The sequence below is a fragment of the Rana temporaria genome, chromosome 5 (genome assembly GCF_905171775.1).
Source record: "Rana temporaria chromosome 5, aRanTem1.1, whole genome shotgun sequence".
Lineage (NCBI taxonomy): Eukaryota > Metazoa > Chordata > Amphibia > Anura > Ranidae > Rana > Rana temporaria.
The window spans coordinates 68,998,483-69,014,490 of record NC_053493.1 but is presented as its reverse complement, the minus strand read 5'-3'; the positions used below and the strand labels follow the sequence as shown (position 1 = coordinate 69,014,490).

General features: G+C 40.7%; 1 protein-coding gene across 7 annotated transcripts in view; it reads right to left on the bottom strand.

The window, feature by feature from the left end:
• Positions 1-16,008, bottom strand: part of DIP2C (disco interacting protein 2 homolog C) — a 612,079-nt gene that overhangs the window by 89,821 nt on the left and 506,250 nt on the right. For all 7 annotated transcript variants that reach the window (XM_040352676.1, XM_040352677.1, XM_040352682.1 and 4 more), the window contains 3 exons: positions 13,637-13,717; positions 12,172-12,295; positions 8,010-8,131 (listed from right to left, as the gene is read on the bottom strand). In XM_040352676.1, coding sequence (XP_040208610.1) covers positions 8,010-8,131; positions 12,172-12,295; positions 13,637-13,717 — 327 coding nt within the window. The remainder of the gene's footprint in view (positions 1-8,009; positions 8,132-12,171; positions 12,296-13,636; positions 13,718-16,008) is intronic.

Genomic DNA, 16,008 nt, shown 5'->3' with positions numbered 1-16,008 from the left:
AAATGTGGGAAAAACATCAAGTTATACTTGCACTAAAATGTATTTGCATGAGAACAACATACTAGCAAGTCCATTATAGGGTGACTAATCCTTCCTGCTCCATGGCAGTTTAAAGAGCTGTCAGAATTTAAGCTTTTTAAGCCGGAGTGCTTACTTAGAGGATGAAAGGTGTGATTTCCTGTTCAAGCAAAGCATAAAAATACATTATTGGTGCTGCTCAATGCCTGTCTGGTCCTCTAAAGCAAAGATGTGCAGTAATCCATACTGACAAATCAGATCCCCTTTTTTGGCACTCTAGTGTAGTCAGAGCAAGATTTCTGAGTGGCTTCTATTGGTTACAACAATGCGATGTGTTCTTTGCCAACTAAGGTGGACTGTTTTGCCTTTTGCAACTATGCTCTGCAACTCTATCCTGCTACCAGAATAGAAATTTGCTCTGTTACAATTTTAAGTAGTAAAAGACAGTGCTCATTTAATGCATACCAAAAAATTGTCCAACTTTAGTGCTGGCTCCTACTTTCTAGAAAAATATTTGAAAAAATTGCAAAAATAATGCAAAAATGTGTCGCTAGGGAAAAATCATGAGATTTTATTGAACTTGTGCCAAGTTGCATTAGTGTGAAATGAAAACGTGAAATAAAAAGGGTTGTAAAGGTAATTATTTCTCCCCTAAATAGCTTCCTTTACCTTAGTGCAGTCCTCCTTCACTTACCTCATCCTTCCATTTTGCTTTTAAATGTCCTTATTTCTTCTGAGAAATCCTCACTTCCTGTTCTTCTGTCTGTAACTACACACCGTAATGTGACACTTTCTCCCTGGTGTGGAGAAAGCCTCTTGAGGGGGGAGGGGGCGAGCAGGAGTGTCAGGACGCCTACTAACACACAGCTCCTTTCTCTATCTGCAAAGTAGAGTGTGTCCTGACTTGCCTGTTCGCCCCCTCCCCCCTCAAGAGGCTTTCTCCACACCAGGGAGAAAGTGTCGCATTACTGTGTGGAGTTACAGACAGAAGAACAGGAAGTGAGGATTTCTCAGAAGAAATAAGGACAATTAAAAGCAAAATCGAAGGATGAGGTAAGTGAAGGAGGACTGCACTAAGGTAAAGGAAGCTATTTAGGGAATTTTTTACCTTTACAACCCCTTTAAGGAGTTTTTGAAGGGTGCAATGGACTTTAAAGCAGAACTTCAGTCATTCAACTTTCCATCTATTAAATCTTCTGCCCCTGTTGTTTTAACTTTGGATAGCAAAACATTTTTTTTCAGCCAGTAAATACCATATACAACCCACTTCCTGTTTCTTGTCTGGTAAAAAGCCTAGACTTATGACCTCATGTACAGCTCTCTCTCTCTCGTGAGAGTTTACCAGAAAGGGAGGGGAGGTGAGTCATAAGAGGGACAATGAGAGCTGCAGAGCTGGAGGTGTGCCTCTGTGTAAATCCAGAAAGTTAACAGGCAGCAGCTTCAGCTGCCCACAGTTAAAATGGATGTAGTCAGACTCAGTGGATTTACAGACTTGTTTTTTCACAGCAAAAAAAATGAAACATATAAAGTGACTGCACAAATGTGTTTACCAAAATACACAAAGGAGGATAAAAACACAAATACACTTAGGCTTGGTTGTGGGCCATGTGTGCTTGGATACAGCAGCCCATTCATTTGAATAGGCTGTCGTGCCTGTGTTTCCCACAGGAAAAAGGTGCATGCACCCTTTTAAAAACGTGGCCCGCAGGGAAATCACATGGTCATGCGATTTCCCTGCACCTGCAAACGTGCTGTGTTTTTGCATGCATGAGGGTGTTATTCAGACCCTGCACGTTTTCTCACAGCAGCCCATATTCACTGCGGGTGGTTGCCGATGGTAAAAATCACTGCGATTCCTGCACCCGCATCCACATGCATAGGTGTGAACTGAGCCTAAATAAACGAAACCAACTACCTCATTGCACCCTCCCAAAAACACACTCTCTAAATAATGAAGAAAACAAAGGGGTTGATTTACTGAAACCGGAGAGTGCAGTATCTGGTGTAGCTGGGCATGGTAGCCAATCAGCTTCTAACTAAGCTTGTTCCATTAAGCTTTGACAAAAACAAAAAACCTGGAAGCCGATTGGTTTCTATGCAGAGCTGCACCAGATTTTGTATTCTCCAGTTTTAGTAAATCAACCCCAAAGAATAGCTACTTTTTTTTACCAAACAAATTGCAAATAAGTAGTGGTTGGCAGAATTCAACCAAAAGGAAAAATTGGTAATTTAGTGGGAAATCAATTTAGCTTAAATCCTCTTTGTTATCCACCTGCCACTGCATGGTATGGCTGAATGGAAGATTGCTTTTCCAATCACCCTTTTTTTCATTATGTTATTGGTTTTTATACTATCAAGTAGGCTTATAGCGATATATAAAGATGCAATTTTACCCAATTTAAATCTAGCACCCTTAAACATTAACAGGGTAATCTTACATTTATCAATATTTATGAGAGGTCCTTGTCAATATTTGAACCAGGATCCAGCGACATTAGCCACAATCTGCTCCAAACTTCTGAAAGCAATCCTGGCAATCAGTGTATGGCTACAGCTTCAGTCATAATTCTAGCACCAAATAAGTCAGCATGACACATGCTTTTTATGCAATGTGTTTAGTACTACAAAATCAGCTAAATTGAAGCTCTCAAATAAAAAGGAAAAGGCTGTATGTTTCTAAGCTCCAGAGCGTCTTGTGACCCCATTCTGCTGTACTGTAATCCTATAACAGAGTTGTAGAATTTAGATATTTTTTCAGAAACTAGGGAGAAAAGTGCGTAACAAGTGGAAAACATGAACAGAGAATAAACACTGTGCTTCTTGGGTGCCTGTCTTGCTTATCAGCAATCATATACGCTGCTATGATATTCCCACTACTTTATCCTTGCTGTATAACTAGCTTGTTACTAAGGACAAAACTGCAGCACTGATCGATAATTTCCTTTTTTCCATCATTATAGCCTGTGAAGCTTTCATAGATCTGAAATAAAGCTACTGTATACATCATTTTAATAAAAGAACGTGTGATGCATTTTGAATTATGGTGAGTAATACCACTGTCGACACAACAGACTTCATACACTAAGCAATCAATGGCACTAATGTATTAAAAGCCACAGCAGAAATGTTATGAATGTTAGCACATAAGGCAGCAGTGCTGTATTCAGTAGCTGAACAGATTTTTTGCTGCTTTCCAGGGGAATGGGTCCTTGCTGCAAATATATGGGCTACTGCCATTCTACAATCCCGAAACATGTAATCTCTGAATAGTAGAAAGTGGTGATATGGATAGGTGACAATGTAAAAAAAATGGCACCGACATCCCTGTTGGTACAGACAAGAGAGTTTTTTTGAGGAGATTTTAGGGGGTGCCCGCAGAAAAAAGTACTTTCAATACTCCAATGTATAAAAGTATATAACAAAGAATTTATTACATAAAAGACATGGTTAAAAAGTTGGCTATGCGTAAAGTGCACAAATACAGGAAAACATCTACAATTCAAAACGGATGGAAAAATTGGTCACTCAACAGTAGCATTGGAATGATTATCTTAGGGCTTCCTATGGGGATGTTTTAAAGACAATAAGATGTGACACTGCGACTTGATGTCAAGCCAAGTGGATTATTGTCACTGGATAGCATACTTGGGCAAGCCAGAAAGAGCCCAAAAGGTTATTCGGCTGGGATATCTAGCCAGACTAAAGTTAGAAAAGAGTCAAGGGTGCCTGGATTACAGACAATTGTCTATTTATGAGGATATATGATGATAAATAGCTCGTAGGCAGAAATATCACAGCGTGGCTACCATTGTTGTGTCTGACTGTGATGTAATCTCTGAAAGGTATAGGAGGGAAAATGGTATTGTGGGCCATCCTTTTAAATATACTGGCCTTACAAGTGCTATAATTCGTTAAGAGACTGATCGTAGCCAGACAATGTGAATGATACATTTATGTTCACACTTTTGCTAAAGAGAGGGTATGGGAGAAGAAATCCTTTACATAGGAGTGCAAAGGTCAGATAAATTTAGCAAAAGGTGGAAAATCCCTTAAAAATATGCACTAATCTCAGAACTTGTTATGCGGAACAGACTGCCCATCAAACATGTACTACACATGAGAAGTGTGGGATAAATCATTTTAATTAAGGCAGCTTCTGTTCCCAACAGTTTTGATGAGCATAACTAAAAGTTTATTTAATTAATGAGCATAAAATCAAAGATGCATATGGAAATTAATGTTACAAAAAAAGGAAGTGAACTTCACGTTTTTTAAAAGGCAATTAGGATCTGTTTAATTTAAAGTGTGTGGTTCCACTTTATCAGATAATCATTAAAAGTTTGTAACATAGATACACTACATACTGTTTAGAGAAGATTCTGATCAAATCTCAGAAAGACTTATTTAAAGGAACCAGAGGAAAGAAAAAATTAAATTGACACCCCATGAAAACAATCACATTCCAGACTCTACTTCAATAGATCAAAGTAATCAGAGCAAATTGCTGCGTGTAGGGCTTCCACTTTTAATTTTAGTCTGCATTTTTAGTTTCATAAAGTACAGCTGTGGTCAGAAGTTTTGAGAATCCGGACCCAGTTGGTTACCATCAGACACTACACCCACCTAACAAGGGTACTGGATTGGTGCGTGGCTCAAAAAGACAAGCCATGGATACATATGGAACAGGCAGCATCCGAGATACCCTTGGAGGGCTTAGTCTGGCTCATGGATTCAACGATACCACAGGCAGTGAAGCGACATCCGACGGTGGGTGCCACTCTTCGATCCGTTAAAAAGGCATTTAAAAAAACTAATATATCGACTCACCTGAGCCCGATGATCTCTATCCTGGCAAACCTGGCATTTGAGCCGGGCCTAAAAGATCAAGGTTTCACTAACCTAAAACGACGGGGCAGAAGTAGACTGGTACATTTTTTGAAGGATAATCGAGTGATGTCTAGAGAGGAGATAGCGCATGAATTCTCAGAGGAAGTGGACCCATTTAGATGAATGCAGCTTAATGCTTTTCTTCGATCAATTTCACAGCGAATGACAGAAATATCTATACCATCTAAGTTCGAGAAGATATGTCTAAAGGGGGACTTAGTGAGACATTCACTATCATTAATGTACGCCCTGTTGACCGAATCAAAAGCCCCGCAAGAATTGGGCTTTATACAGGCATGGGAAAGGGGTCTGGGGGTCACATTCTCTGAGATGCAGAGAAATAAGATATTCAGGTTCACACATAAGGCGTCATTGGCAACTAGATACCAAGAAGGGGGGTATAAGATTCTGAGTAGATGGTATAGAACCCCTGCAGTATTGAATCAGATATTCCCACAGGTGTCGAATCTTTGTTGGATCAAGGATCGGTGGGCACTCTGGTACACATCTTTTGGGAATGCCCGGGTATAAAAGATTTTTGGAAAATGGTATCTGAAACAATTAAATAAATTACAGATGTGTCTCTTGGAGAGAATCCTGCTGCCTTTTTGCTGTTGGTTATCCCTTTATCATCCAAGAAATATAAAAAAAAACGTTGCTGAGATATCTACTTACGACAGCTAAAGCATGTATTCCAGCTCTATGGAAAAGTACTGTCTCCCCTACTAGACCACAATGGTTTGCTAAAAAAACAGAAATTCAAATGGAAAATCTCACGACGCTAAGAGAGCAGGAGGACAACTATCGCAAAATCTGGACTCCCTATATTATATATAGGGAACAACTGACGTGAGGAGGAAGGAGCTGAGGGAGGGAGGGGAGATGGAGTTTTTTTTTTCTCTCTCGCTTTCGTCTTCTTTTCCTTTCTCTCTTTTTCTTATCTTTATATTTATGCTCTACGTTTAAATTTCTATGATACTTTTTCTTCTTGTATTGGGGGATAAGGGGTGGGGAACAGGGTTATGAAAAATTGAAAAAAAGATATGGGACTATAGTAGACCTATATAAAAGTGTGATTCAAATGATGAGATAGTTGAAGTAGAACCGAAAAACTGTTATTGTTGGTGAAAGAGTAAGTAATGTTAAGGAAAATAAGATGTTATGCTTAAAATAACAGAACTGTTGAACAGATTTATTTTATGAATGGTGTATTAATATCTTTGTGAAAGAAAAGCTTAAATAAGAATAAAAAAATAAAAAAAGTTTTGAGAATGACAAATATTAATTTTCACAAAGTCCGCTGCCTCAGTTTTTATGATGGCAATTTGCGTATACTCCAGAATGTTATGAAGATTGAATAGATGAATTTCATTAATCCATGAAAATGAACTTAATCCCATAAAAAACATTTCCACTGCATTTGTGAAGAAGGCATCAGGGTGCCCAAGAAAGTCCAGCAAGCACCAAGACTGTCTCCTACAGTAGATACAGCTGCGGGATCGGGGCACCACCAGTGCCAAGCTTGCTCAGGAATGGCAGCAGGCAGGTGTGAGTGCATCTGTACACACAGTGAGGAGAAGACTTTTGGAGGATGACCTGGTGTCAAGAAGGGCAGCAGAGAAACAAATTCTCTCCAGGAAAAACATCACAGCCAGGCTGATATTTTGCAAAAGGGACAGAAATTGGACTGCTGAGGACAGGGGTAAAACCTTGTCCGGAGAAGAAAAGGTGAGCGCTACCATCAGTCCTGTGTCATGCCAACAGTAAAGCATCCTGAGACCATTCATGTGTGGGGTTGCTTCTCAGCCACGGGAGTGGGCTCACTCACAGGTTTGCCTAAAATAACAGCAATGAATAAAGAAAGGTACAAAAACATCCTCCGAGAGCAACTTCTCCCAACCATCCAAGAACAGTTTGGTGATGAACAATGCCTTTTCCATCATGATGGAGCACCTTGCCATAAGGCAAAAGTGATAACTAAGTAGCTTGGGGAACAAAACATCGAAATTTGGGGTCCATGGCCAGGAAACTCCCCAAACCTTAATCCCATTGAGAACTTGTGGTCAATCCTCAAGAATCGGGTGAACAAAAAACTCCACAATTTCTGACAAACTGCATTGATTATGCAAGAATGGGCTGTCATCAGTCAGGATGTGGCCCATAAATTGACTGACAGCATGCCAGGGTGAATTGCAGAGGTCTTGAAAAAGACAGCCATGTATTACATACAAAAATAAACTGTGAGATGAATGTGCATATTCCTGAAAATTCACATAAGGTATGCATCAGCACAGGAAAATGTTTTGAAAAGGTGCATATAGGGGAGAACATTAGAGAATTAGCGAACATTAGCAAAGTCTCAGTCTCAAAAATTCAGATCATCAAAATCATAAAGAAAAAAAAATTCCGTTGTTTGGAAATCAAAAACCAATGCACATTACTAGCTTAAAGTGGAGTCCCACCCAAAAATGATACTTCCACTTTTCCGGTTCCTCCCCCCCTCCGGTGTCACATTTGGCACCTTTCAGGGGGGAGCAGATTACCTGTATAATGCAAGTATACTGCTCCCACTTCAGGGCATAGATACCCGAGCCACTTGCGGGTATCACGCCCCTTCCAGCCCCCCCCCCCACTGCTGTTTTCTGGGAGACATGGGGTGCTCATCAGATATTTTGGTTCTAACTTTGCCCCTTGTGTGCTTCATCCTGGAAAATAGGTGCTGCCGAAAACTGATAACATGAAAAAAGCGTGATTGTGAAGAGTGGGATATTTTTCATAGCGAAGACAAGCTGTCTTGGGTTACAGGTTGGACACCCCTGGTCTAGAATGTGTCAGCTAAGAGTTCCTCTAATGAAGAATATCTCTCTGCTGGGGATTTTATTTAGGATTTTATTATATTTTCTGTTATTAGACTACATTGCATACATTTAGTCATTTTACAGCCAGTACTTATGTTACAATGAAATCATGATCTGCATACAAATATATTTTAATATACAATTAAGCTGGGCCATTGAGCAGTAATTTCCCACATTTTATGAAAATGATTGTCTTTATTCCTAAAAATGTTTAGATTACATTGTCACCAAAAATCCAGGTCCTACCTCCACTATCATCTTCACTGTCGGCAGCGTAGTTGCAATATTCTGCGGATGTGGAGGTCGCACAGTTATTGGCACACAGCCTGCATATAGACAGCCATAAAATGCTGCAATCAGGTCTATTCCTGCATAACAAAAAAATTTAAATCATCAGTCATAAATCTGTAACCAGGGAAGCAATGGTCATTTTCACAAAGCACATGTAAACCCAGTCACCAAAATGTTGCATTAACTTCAACAAAGTTACCATCTGTACCCATTTCCTGGAGAATGTCGCTATTTTGAGGGGTCTGTCCTAGATAAGTAAATGTCCCCAGCTTTGTAGTTCTCCTTGCATTTTGTTTGTTTACGTTACTCTCAGACATGGTGGAGGAGACATATAGTGTCTTGAAAAAGTACATAATTGTGAAGTGGAAGGAAAATGATAAATTGTTTAATGTTCTTTTTACAAATAAATATGTGAAAAGCGTGGCGTGCATTTGTATTCAGCCCCCCTGAGTCAATACTTTATAGAACCACCTTTCACTGCAATTACAGCAGCACAGTAGGCAGATGTGGGTGGGCTCTATGATCACCATTTGATGTAATGTTCAAGTGTTACTAAACCCAGGACCCTGCATTCACTATATCGGATCTCCCACAGTACATGGAAATGCAATAGTTTTAGTAAATGTAAACTGCTAAATAGCTTTTGTCATCAGCAGTTAGAGCAGTCTTGTGATTTCTATCATCTGTCCAGCCAAGTACTGGTTACAGCTTCTAGGAGGAGATATCCGACTGTCCTATGAGACCGCAAGAACCCCAACTCTCTGTCTGGACAGTGCCGATTGGCCCTGTGCTGATCACATGCACTCTCCCAAAAAAAAAAAAAATCTCCCTAGCAAATTGCATCCATGCTGGCACTGCGTGTGCATCCTCTACTATGGGCTGTTAAACTCAGCTCCGAGGTGGATACCAGTGCCAGTTATTCCCCTTCAGTCTGTCATAAACAATGCAGCCAGACTCATCTACCTTACCAATGAATCAGTGTCTGCTACCCATCTCTGCCAATCATTCCATCGGCTTCCGATTATCCACAGAATACCTTTTTACGTACTAACAACAACATAAAAAGCCATTTGCAAATCTTCCCAAACTACAACACCAATCATGTCTCCAAATATCACTCAAACTGTCCTCTCTGCTCCTCACAAGATCTGCTCTCTATCCCCCTAATCTCATCCAGGACTTCTCCAGAGCCTCTTGTTTCCTCTGGAACTCTCTACCCCTGTCTGTTTGGGTAATATCCTACTCTGTCCACTTTTAGGCAATACCTACTCAGGGAAGCCTACCCTGCCTTTAGCTAACAAATTAATCTTTTAATCTCAGTTCATCCATCATAGTTATTACCTTTTGTTCCGCTTGCTCCTCCCTATCAAATGGTAAGCTCTCAGGAGGAGAACCCTCCTAACTCTCTTGCATAAAATTGTATTGTAACTGTACCGTCCCCCTTTATAATGTAAAGTGCTGTGCAAACTGTTGACACTATATAAATCATGCATTAGAATAATAATAATGTCCATTTAGCTCAAATATGCATTAACTGGATCAATGTTAAAGTGTTTAAACAAGACTATACACAGTCAATTAGGGCTCCTTCACATACATGCATGAAAACTGATGAAAAAAACATGCAGCTTTCCTTTGCATAGACGTGAGTTTACATTTGTTTTCATGCGCGTTTCAGTGAGTTTTTATGCACGTTGACATCAGTTTTCATGTGCATCAGTTATGTGCCCTGTTCACATGTTGATTTCATGTCTGTTTTTTGTGTGCAGAAAACTGCATACACGTTGCAGATGCCTGCACAGAACAAATCTGGTGTAAACATGGAACATCATTGTTTTCTTTGAGTCCTTCCAGAATGAGTGCAGAAAAACAAATGTCTTTGGAGTGAATTAGGCCTTAATCCTTATATAGACTCCCAACACCCTATGTATACTAGCTGACATTTTAAATTAGGTTGTCTTATGAGAATTACTGTATTTATTGGCGTATAACACGCACTTTTTCCCCCTGAGAATAGAGGGTTAACTGTGCCTGCGTGTTATACGCCAATATTTTTTATTACCAACAGGGGTGCAGGGATTGGGCGGTCCGCCCCCGGGTGCCACCCATGGGGGGGTGTCAGGCCGGCTGCCCCGCCTCTCCTGGCCCTGGAACAGTGCTGCCAGCATACTTCAAAGTTAAGAAAACATTACTGCCAGTCCTTTCTCATAAACTGCTCCTCCTGTATCACCCTCAATGTAAATGGAAGCCTCTAAATATCTCAATTAATGCTGCTCTTTCTGGTAGCTCTTCTCCTCCCGCTCTGCCTCCTCGAGTATAGCTTTTGATTGGAGGAGAGTGGTCATGTGACCATCAATGAAACAGCAGAGGAGAGCAGTCACAAGATCGGGTTCACGAAATAGCCATGCTAATTGAGGTATTTAGAAGCTTCGATTTACCACAGTGACACAGGAGGAGCGGTGTATGAGAAGGGGCTGACATCGATGTTTTCTTAACTTCAGAGTATGCTGGCAGTGTCCCAAGAGACTGGGGGGCTTTATAATGAAAGGGGGCTGTGTACCGTGCAGGGAAAGGGGGCTGTGGAAAGTTTTCCTTAAACTTCACTCTTAAAGTTAAAAATGGTATAAATAAATACGGTATGTACTCCCTTTTGTCCCCAACTAACCAGTGACAACTGGGTCGATGGGTGAGAAAAGAAACCTGCAACTGTATAATTCACATCTAGAAGTAAAATTGTGGTCACAGCGTCAGGACCTGGGGCACTCAACAGACACAACACAATGTCAAGGTTTTGGTGAGTACAATTTAGGAAGAGAAAGAGGAATTTGTGCTGGATGTATATTTGTCATGGAGAGTGGGGGGATTGTATAGAGAGGAGCGGGTAATTTTAGCTTGGAAAGTTTTCTGAGCATTACTTGACCTCTGTGTGTTACCTACTCTTAGTCCAGAACAGAGTAGGCTCAATTTCAATTGAATCATATCCCTTTAAGCCTCTTCCACTGTTACTGTGTTTTGCCACACCTACAATTTGTTGCAAAACAATGGGAGTAGTGGCGCTGTAATCAGGTATGCGAGACAATAAGATGCTTAAAAAAGGAGCGCGCCTAGTAACCTACGGCGCATGCTCCGAAACGTTGTCGCTCTGTTGCTGCCCGTGACGTCATTGTGCACCCACGCTGTTTGTGTCTGTGTCTCAAGCCTCATTCTTGGTGCACACATCGCCCGGACTTCCTGGTTTTCCAGCTGACGAAGATCCAGGGGACAGATTAACATCACAGCCTACATCTGCAGCGGATGATAGCCACCTATGGGCCACCAAGGACTTGTATGCCGAATTCTTTAAATTTAAATATAAGTGGATAATGCACCCATTGTAAAAATTAAAATCACATTGTTCCTGACCTGTTGGCGCCTTCTTTCTTTTGTTTTACAATTTGCTGCAGCATGCTGTATTATCCATCTAGTGACAGCATCCAAGGTATTTTGTCTTTAGCCTTGAATGTCTGTTTCTTGTTCCTAAAGTCTGTTTTGTGGGTGTAGTTAACATGGAATTATTCAGTAGGGTCTCCCCGGATTCCATTTTGAAAGTCTTTCAAAAGTAATTTGTTTTTTTATTTTTAAATCTACAGCTTTGGGTAAAACAATTACCTTTTGGTCCTGTCATGAAGATCCTTGTTTAGATATTTTTTATGACAACACTCTGCGCCTACCTCTCAACTCTGCTCCAGCAATGGCACCATGTCATATAGATACTGAAATGACCCTGCATTTTTATCCTTCATTCATTCATTGAGACGAGGATGCAGTAGCTTCAGTATCAGAGACAGAGTGCTCCTAGCCATGTTACTGCTGTGAAAGCATCACTGCTGAGGTATAGGTGTTACGATCCAGGGTTGTGCAAAAGGACAACTGTTTAGAGGTATTGCTGAACCACCAATATACACTTGTTACATGTAACCTGTTGATCCAAAGAGCCCCTTGGAATTAGAAGTCTTAGCTAGATGGCCATTCTCATGCCACAGATGGTCTGCCACTGATAATCCATTTTAAGGCATAATACATTAAACACACAATAAAGAAAAACATATTTTATGCAGAAATATTTTAAAAACTGTACCTGGAGGATACACAAGAGCCACATGATCTCCATCTTGTAAATGTCCCCTTTCCATTAGCATCACAGCAATCTTCTCAGCTCGTTTATGTAGTTGGCTACATGTCAGAGAGTTGGCTATTGTCCCCTGCATATGCAAACAGGGTATTATCCACTCAACTCAAAAGAGTTTAAAATCATTTTAACAATCTATTTTTAGGCAACAAAATGATAAAGAAATTAAACATTTCTGCTTATTTCATTAACCTGGTCAGGATCAGTTACATTTTCTTAATAGAGCTGAAGTCAAGTGAGCCATTGTGAAATGTGATAGTGTTTCCTATTTAATAAGTTGGAGAGTTAAATATTCATCATAAATAGGAAAATAGAAATTTTATAAAAATTACCACCATACTAAACAAAGCATAAAATACACCATTTGAAGAATAAGTAATAGGACAGAACCCCTGGATTTTCACATTGATTTCTCAGATCTATAATAACAAACCACATGTGTTAGACAAAATCATGCTCCACAGAGCTTTTGTTGTCTCTGATCTGTTCTTCTCCCTTTACGGCATGATACAAAAGACACAACTGATATAAACAGGGTCTTGTCTCCACGCAGGCAAATACGTTTTATCTTAAAGAAATGCTCTTAAAGAGGTTGCATACCCCGCTTGAACATGTTTACCTACAGGTAAGCCTATAATAAGGCTTATCTGTAGGTAAAATGAATATCTCCAGAACCTGTATGGTTTAGGAGATATTCACTTTGCATGCAGCTGCTGACGTCAGCCCTTTGAAGGTCTGGCGGATGCTGCTGGACCTTGGCGGAAAGAGGATGCGCTCAGGAGTGACATCATCGCAGCTTCGGCCACTCACAGTGCCGGAGTCGCGAACCCGGAAGAAACGCATAGGGAACATGTCAGCTCCCTTAGCGGTGACTGGGAGGCGGTTTCAGGGCATACAACCGCTTTAAATTAGAACTAAATGCGTAGAGTAAGGAAGGGTTATATTCCCTGACAGCTTTGTTTTTCGTCCCATTGGGTAGATTTACCTTCACTTCCTTTCCCCATGGCCAAAACAGGAAGTGAGAGAAAATTCCTGCAAATTAAGGGCATCCCTTTGGACCATCCAGGTCACCAAAACTAGTGTTTTAATTAGAAGATTCCCACCTCTATTACTTTTCTAGAGACAACCCAATTTTTTGTATTTTCTTTTACTTTTGGTGATAACGGTCACCAGGACAAATAGGATGGGTGAATCTTCCTAACAGGGGCACAAACCGCAAAACACATCTGATAGGGGTTCTAATCCTTTTCCACTCTATTCACAACTGGAAAAAAAAAAGTGTTGCCTTCAGTTATACTTTAAATAGTTTTCTGTGAAATCCTGTTAGTTTCAACTATACATATCCTTGAAGTTTTAAAGTGCTGTCATTTAAATGCAACGATTCTAATGCAAAAGCAAAAGAGCCGGATCTTACCCTTGAGTTTAGCAGAGTATAAAGTACATGATCAGGAGTTGTTTGTGCTCTCCACTGAAGAACTTCAGACAAGAATAAAAACTGAAATGAAAAGAAAAGACAAAAATAGTCAGCAATACATATCAAGGAATGCTTCTACTACATGGCTGTTATAAAAGTAAGGTTCCATTCTCACTAGTGTTCTTACGGCCCTACACCCAAGGTTGTCCAGCGGAAACTGCAAATTATATTATCCACAGTCAAGCGTGTAGAAATGAACCCAGATTGGTCACCAAGGACCAAGTGACCAATCACCCAGGAGACTCTGATGGGTAAAACCCAAGCCAGAAGTTTAAGGTCTGTACTCAATAGTGAAATAGGACTGTATTACTCAGGTAGGATTCTGTCCTTGCCCGGATTGGGGAGTACCACTATATTTGCCTCATTCAGAGAATTAGTCAGGCGACCCACCTCAGCTGCCTCACGAAGAGCCCGCAATAGCAATACTGTGCTGTATTTTAAATCAATGGAGGTTAGACACTTAGGACATTAGGACATGGATACAAAAATTAACCACACTGTTCTGATGCCCAATACCTCTTCACACAAAAGCCAAGTGCAAGTGTAAACACAGCTGTACAAACTCTGGTAATTGAGTTTCTGTGCTATATATTTGTAAAATGGCATCTATTTTTTAGCCAACCAAACATACTTAACTACTTGCCGACCAGCCGCCGCAGTTATACCGCGGCAGGTCGGCTCCCCTGCGTGAGGTCACGTAGATCTACGTCACCTCGCGAATCAGCCACTAGGAGGTGCGTGCGCGCCACCGGAGGCACGGGCGCGCCCCCCGCTTGCCCATGGTCCCGATGCGCGTGCCCGGCGGGCGCGATCACCGCTGGGCACCAGCGATCGCTCGTTACAGAGCGAGAACCAGGAGCTGTGTGTGTAAGCACACAGCTACCGGTCCTGTCAGGGGAAGAAATGCCTGATCGTCTGTTCATACAATGTATGAACAGCGATCAGTAATTTCCCCTAGTCAGTCCCTCCCCCCCCTTCAGTTAGAAACACACCTAGGGAACATAATTAACCCCTTCCTCGCCCCTAGTGTTAAGCCCTTCCCTGCCAGTGGCATTTTTATAGTAATCAATGCATTTTTATAGCACTGATCGCTATAAAAATGCCAATGGTCCCAAAAATGTGTCAAAAGTGTCCGCCATAAGGTCGCAGTACCGATAAAAATTGCTGATCGCCGCCATTACTAGTAAAACAAAAATATTAATAAAAATACCATAAAACGATGCCCTATTTTGTAGACGCTATAACTTATGCGCAAACCAATCAAAAAACGCTTATTGAAAAAAAATTTAAGAAAATATGTAGAAGAATACGTAAAAAAAAAATTTTTTATATATTTTTGGGGATATTTATTACAGCAAAAAGTAAAAAATATAAATTTATTTTTCAAAATTGTTCGCTCTATTTTTGTTTATAGCGCAAAAAAATAAAAACCGCAAAGGTGATCAAATACCACCAAAAGAAAGCTCTATTGTGGGGAAAAAAAGGACGCCAATTTTGTTTGGGAGCCATGTCGCACGACCGCGCAACTGTCAGTTAAAGCGACACAGTGCCAAATCTCAAAAAGTGGCCCGGTCATTGACCAGCAATATGGTCCGGGGCTGAAGTGGTTAATACCTATATGCCTTTTCTGTATGGGTGCTGATGAATGCCAGTTTCCAACTGATGTTACAATGAGGGGGAAAGTGTGCAGATGGGTTGGAGAAAGTTTTAGGCAGCGGAGGCAGAGAGGTGCGAAATGTTGGATGGTGAAGTGAGTTTAGCTGTTGTAACCAACACAGGTAAGTAACCTTGGTAGAACAACATTTTTGTTGCAGGGGACATACTGTACATGCAAAGTCTAATGCATTGTGTATTGACAGCTACACTCTGTTATCTGAAACATTTTTTAGCCATCCAACTTACTCCTTTTAGAGTTCATTGAGCCATATAAAACAACAACCATAAAATATTTTGCGACACCTTGAAAATGTGCCGTGATCCACAAGAAATTGCCATAGGCCGAATGCTTTTATATAGTTTATTTTTCACCACAATAAAGCAGCATTTGTCACAAGTTGTGGGTGCCCCACCATTCTCTTTCCTTATAGTGGAGAAGAAAATTGGGATCTGAGAGCATAAAACTCCTGCATGAAGTTAAAATAGAAGGACCCAGTTGCTGCACTGCAGTGGAAATCTTTCCTGTATCCTAATCCGTTTTTTTAACCATTACAGTGCATTGAAGGCATTTGAAACCAATACAACTGCAGAGTGCACAGGGTCATAATCGTTGGCTGCCAATCAGCCCACCAAGCATAGCGACACATCCGCAATGT